We start from the raw sequence: 6,000 nt of genomic DNA on the forward strand, positions 1-6,000 counted from the left end.
ATATATAGTTGATATGTATTCATGTGCTTAGTCGCTCAGTGGTGTCCAACTCTTTGTGACCCCATGGACTGCAGCCTGCCACGCTGCTCTGTCCATTGTATTGTCCAAGCAAGAATACTGAAGTGGGTAGCCATTCCCTTCTCCAGGAGATCTTCCCCGACCCAGGGATAGAACTTGGGTCTCCTGAATTGCGAATGGACCCTTTACCGTAAGAGCCAGCAGGGAAGCCAAATGCAAAATGGGGACAGATAAAATTATCTAGAAAGATGCATCTTTTTCGTTTGTCACTTTTTTACTTGATAATTTTTCATTGAAACACAAGTGATTTACAATGTTGTTTTAGTTTCAGGTATACTGATTCCGTTTTTTATATTGAAAAATGGCAAATGGAAAGAGGCATCTTTCCAAAGAACTTTATCAGTCTCCATTTTGCATTTGTTTATAACTGAAAAGGGTTTCACATTTTTCCCCTTAAGTTGTATTTTTTGCTCTGTCAGTCGTTTCATGGTGAAATATGACTGTGACCAGTTGCATTTATAATAGTCATCCTTGATTCAGCAGATTCAGCCCCAGGCCTCTTATGCCTCTGTTTGGATATGCAAATAGATCTCTGAGAGAAGATGCAGACTGTGATGTAAAATTCACTGCATGATCATTGATAATGAGAGGCAACAATAAGATTTTCTTTTGACGATGAAGACAAATCATTTTCATTTCTTGAATACCTTTTCAAGTGAATTATTATTACTTAACACATTACTTAATGCCAACTACTAGCCTCTGGGTGTTTAGTTCCAATCACAGCATTTTTGAAAAGCCAACAGTCAGATCAGCACTTATTCCATTGTCTACCCTTCACTGACTCTTTTCTCTCTTCTTTCCTACAACAGATTGCAGATTGAGCTTAACCAAGAAGCTCGTGGGCTGATCCACGCTGACCTGCCTGACCACAGAAGAGGTTCTGTCGGCCTGGCTGGGCCCCTCTTGGCTTCACTTGTTGCCTGGGTGGAAAATTCTTCCTATTGAAATATTTTTGCACATGGAGGACAACAGCAAAGAGGCCAACACAAGCTGAGAAGACCAGAGACCTCAAGAATATTCTTTGACCTTGGCCTTCAGGACATTTCCTCTAGTTGGAGTTCTGGACTTGAGAACCCTGTTCAATTATTTTGGTTTAGCTATCTGTTTCTATTTTTTATTTTTTTACTTTTCTTTTCCCTACAGCATTGTATTTGATTTCTGTACTTCAGAAATGGGCCTACAGACCACACAGGGGCCCAGCCAGGGGGCTTTTTTCCTGAAATCTTGGCTTCTCATTTCCCTGGGGCTCTCCTCACAAGTGTCAAAATTCCTGGCGTGCCCTAGTGTGTGTCGCTGTGACAGGAACTTTGTCTATTGTAACGAACGAAGCTTGACCTCAGTGCCTCTTGGGATCCCGGAGGGCGTCACTGTACTCTACCTCCATAACAACCAAATTAATAATGCTGGGTTTCCTGCAGAACTGCACAACGTCCAGTCTGTGCACACCGTCTACCTTTACGGCAACCAACTGGACGAATTCCCCATGAACCTCCCCAAGAACGTCCGCGTCCTCCACCTGCAGGAAAACAACATTCAGACCATTTCACGGGCAGCCCTGGCCCAGCTCCTGAAGCTGGAGGAGCTGCACCTGGATGACAATTCCATCTCCACTGTGGGCGTGGAAGATGGGGCCTTCCGCGAGGCCCTGAGCCTCAAGTTGCTGTTCCTGTCCAAGAACCACCTCAGCAGTGTGCCAGTGGGCCTCCCCGTGGACCTGCAGGAGCTGCGTGTAGATGAGAACCGCATCGCTGTCATCTCAGACATGGCCTTCCAGAACCTCACGAGCTTGGAGCGTCTGATCGTGGACGGGAACCTCCTGACCAACAAGGGCATCGCTGAGGGCACCTTCGGCCACCTCACCAAGCTCAAGGAATTCTCCATCGTCCGGAACTCACTCTCCCGCCCACCTCCTGACCTCCCGGGTACACACCTGGTCAGGCTCTACCTGCAGGACAATCAAATCAACCACATCCCTTTGACAGCCTTCTCCAACCTCCGGAAGCTGGAACGGCTGGACATCTCCAACAACCAGCTGCGCATGTTGACTCAAGGGGTCTTCGACAACCTCTCCAACCTGAAGCAGCTCACTGCTCGGAACAACCCTTGGTTCTGTGACTGCAGCATTAAATGGGTCACAGAGTGGCTCAGACACATCCCTGCCTCGCTCAACGTACGAGGTTTCATGTGCCAAGGTCCCGAGCAAGTCAGGGGCATGGCTGTGCGGGAGCTGAATATGAATCTGTTGTCTTGCCCCACCACGACCCCTGGCCTGCCTCCCCTCACCCCAGCCCTGAGTTCAGCTTCTCCCGTGACTCAGCCCACCACATTCTCTGCCCCGATCCCCAGCAGAAGCTACACACCCCTGAGTCCCACAGCTTCCAAGCCCCCCACGATTCCCGAATGGGACGGCAGAGAAAGGGTGACCCCACCACTTTCTGAACGGATCCAACTCTCCATCCGTTTCGTGAATGACACCTCCATCCAAGTCGGCTGGCTCTCTCTCTTCACTGTGATGGCTTACAAGCTCACGTGGGTGAAAATGGGCCACAGTTTGGTGGGGGGCATCGTTCAGGAACGCATCGTCAGCGGCGAGAAGCAGCATCTGAGCCTGGTAAATCTGGAGCCCAGATCCACCTATCGGATTTGTTTAGTGCCCCTGGATGCATTTAACTACCGAGCTGTAGAAGACACCATTTGTTCGGAGGCTACCACCCATGACTCCTATGTGAACAATGGCAGCAACACGGCTTCCAGCCACGAACAGACGACTTCCCACAGCTTGGGCTCCCCTTTTCTGCTGGCAGGCCTGATCGGGGGCGCTGTGATATTTGTGCTTGTGGTCCTGCTCAGTGTCTTTTGCTGGCACATGCACAGAAAGGGGCGCTACACTTCCCAGAAGTGGAAATACAACCGAGGCAGGCGGAAAGATGACTACTGCGAGGCGGGCACGAAGAAGGACAATTCCATCCTGGAGATGACAGAGACCAGTTTCCAGATCGTCTCCTTAAATAACGATCAGCTCCTTAAAGGAGATTTCAGACTGCAGCCCATTTACACCCCAAATGGGGGCATTAATTACACAGACTGCCATATCCCCAACAACATGCGATACTGCAACAGCAGCGTGCCAGACCTGGAGCACTGCCATACGTGACAGACAGAGGCCCAGCGCTACCGAGTGGACGGACATGGAGACTCTCAAGAACATGCACGTGTGTGCACGTAAAGACACGCGAGTTACATTTGATAAATGTTACACAAATGCGTTTGTGCATTTGAATACTCTGTAATTTATACGGTGTACTATATAATGGGATTTAAAAAAAAAAAAGTGCTATCTTTTCTATTCCAAGTTAATTACAGACAGTTTTGTAACTCTTTGCTTTTTAAATCTTAAAAAAAAAAATAGTTGCTGAAGTACTGTACAGGGTTGTACAATGAGAACCCAATGCCAGGGTGAAAGAATGAGTGATTCTTCCTCCTGATGCAATTCACCACTTCACTGTTGATGCTTCAGAACAAATTCGTTTCCTAGAGTTGGTGGTCAGATAAAAGGGCAGGTTAAAGTGGACTCATCAGAGTAGGGCAGATAATAGTCATAAAACAAGAAATGCACCCCAGATATCTTCATACTATTTATATACTTCCGGTTCTGGAAGAAAAGTGAAATTTTGTAGAATCTAAGAAAGGAGGTAGTCACCCTGTTTTGACCCAAAGGAGGAAATGCAGAAGGCATCTCTGGAGGAAATCAGTTCCTATGAGAGAAGTTAACCCATCCTGGCAGAATCAAGAAAATGAGACAAGAGTTGAAAAAACCTTTGAATCCAGGGGTTGGCTTTCTGACTGGGAACTTGAAAAATCACCCTTCAGGCTCCCCTGGCCCTATGTGAAACAGAAGCCTGAGTCTGGTTTCAGTCATCTTCGGGGCAGGTAGGATACCCCAGCAAGAAAAGTCCCTTTAAAAGTGTTACTGTTCAAATTATACATCAGGTTGAATCACGTTCAACAGAGATATATTCTAGAATACTTTTTTAGAAGAAGCTAATAAAATAATGGGAAGAATTATATTGAATGGAATTATTTTTGATAATGAGAATTATTTGGGTAGATTCACTGTAGCTATGTCAACATGATATTTAGACCAACAAGGGATCAATGTTTGGAACGTACTAAACTGGTTATTTAAAAACAATTGATACCCTTTAGACAAAAGCATGTAATCAGTGGTCCCATTATTCTATATCAACTAACTTTGTTAGTATCATGTTGAAATAGCTTGAATTAATACCTTTATCCCCTCAGAAATTCTTGTCTTCCAATCACCTCACGTATATTTTCATAATTAGCTGTTGATGATACATTTGTTGGTCACCCCTCTGCTAAAAATTTGAAAGAAAATTATGGATGCCAGTCTTGGTTGCACAAAATATCCATACTCACTTTAAAATGTATACTAATTTTCCCTGCTAATAATCCTGTAAGGACACATCAAAGCTGGCAAAATATCATATTTTTTTTTAAAAAAAAGCAATACTGTGTTTCCACCTTGAACTGACTTTGATCTGCTTCCATTTTTTAAAATTTCATTTATTCCTTCTAAATTGTGGATGTTCCTCTTCTTTGGGAATTGTGAGGGATAATCAATCTTATATTAACAGGATAACAGATGAAAAATGAACAAGTCTGGGAGGGAAGGTTTGTTCCCCTAATCTTGGCAGCACAGGGCACTGAACAGAGGGCATGGAGAAGAGAAGGATGTCCACGCTTAATTCTAGATATTTTTTGAAGCAATGTCCGTCTTCAGAAAGCATGTATAATGTCCTCCTTTCCATCCCTTAGAAGTAGAAGGGCTATCGATCACACACACACCTTATCTAAAAAGTACACCCTTGGGAAATTCTTTAGAAAATCAAATTTAGGCATTTCTGTCTGTGTTGCATATTTCCTTGATCGCTGGTCATTATTTTAGGAACCTATGACGTTAACGTCACGGTCATGTTGCTTTGGCTTTCTCTGTCCCTCTTACTTTTAACAAAATAGAACTGTGATGTGTCTTCTTTGTAAAAGTTTAGGTATAAAATGCTATGCAAGTTTTTCTTTATAGTAAGAGCTTTATTTTCTTTAATAATATATCCCCAAGTAGTATGTTTTAATCTCCCTTGTCCCTCAGAATAAGCCGAAAATATAACTGAAGTTATAATGTTGCAGACACAAGAATCGAAACTGTGCAGTCAAGCTGAAATTAACTATGAATTAATTTGAATTAATTCTAAAGTGACTTTGGTTTCCATTTTAGTCTGTTAGCTAGCTCATTTTGACTGTTGCCTTTTTAAAGCTAGGTCCACACAGTGAAGGGAAAAAATCTGTGAAAACGATTAGTGTAGCAGTAAGCCATCTGAAATGCAGGACCATGACACGGGGCTTTGTGTATTTAACTGGATAATTCCCTTCCACTGTCCTTTTCTCCTTGGCTGTGTAGATAAAACTATGTGTTCAAATGATGGTACTTTGATTTTTGAAGTTTTTTTTTTTCCTTTTATCTACAAAATAATCATTCTCATTTATTTGTATTGTGTGTATAACCTCCAGTGGGATATGTGGCGGCTGAAACAAATGTCTTTGCTTTGAGCCAAGAAGACCAAGCTTAGAGACGTTTCTATAATGTCTTATGAGATTTACAGAATTCTCTGGAGCTTAAGTCCTATGATTGGAGACCTGGTCATGTGAAAAGATTAGGATGATCTGAAATGGTTCCTTTGCTAGAAGGCATTCCTGAAGAGATAGAATCTAGTTAGAGGCTTAATTCTAAGCTTGTGTACATGACAGAGACTGCTCAAATCAAGATTGGTCTCCTGTTGGTAGTAGCATACCTGGGACTCGCACCCACACCAGAATAGAAAGCACATCATGGAATCTGCA

At 43.6% G+C, this 6,000-nt stretch overlaps 1 protein-coding gene across 2 annotated transcripts in view; it reads left to right on the forward strand.

The window, feature by feature from the left end:
* Positions 1-5,649, forward strand: part of FLRT2 (fibronectin leucine rich transmembrane protein 2) — a 103,783-nt gene extending 98,134 nt beyond the window's left edge. For both annotated transcript variants that reach the window (XM_055538828.1, XM_055538827.1), the window contains exon 2: positions 891-5,649. In XM_055538828.1, the coding sequence (XP_055394803.1) occupies positions 1,253-3,235 (1,983 nt within the window). In that variant the 5' untranslated portion in view covers positions 891-1,252 and the 3' untranslated portion in view covers positions 3,236-5,649. The remainder of the gene's footprint in view (positions 1-890) is intronic.
* The last annotated feature ends 351 nt before the right edge of the window (positions 5,650-6,000 follow it).

This window comes from Bubalus kerabau, chromosome 10 (genome assembly GCF_029407905.1).
Source record: "Bubalus kerabau isolate K-KA32 ecotype Philippines breed swamp buffalo chromosome 10, PCC_UOA_SB_1v2, whole genome shotgun sequence".
NCBI lineage: Eukaryota > Metazoa > Chordata > Mammalia > Artiodactyla > Bovidae > Bubalus > Bubalus kerabau.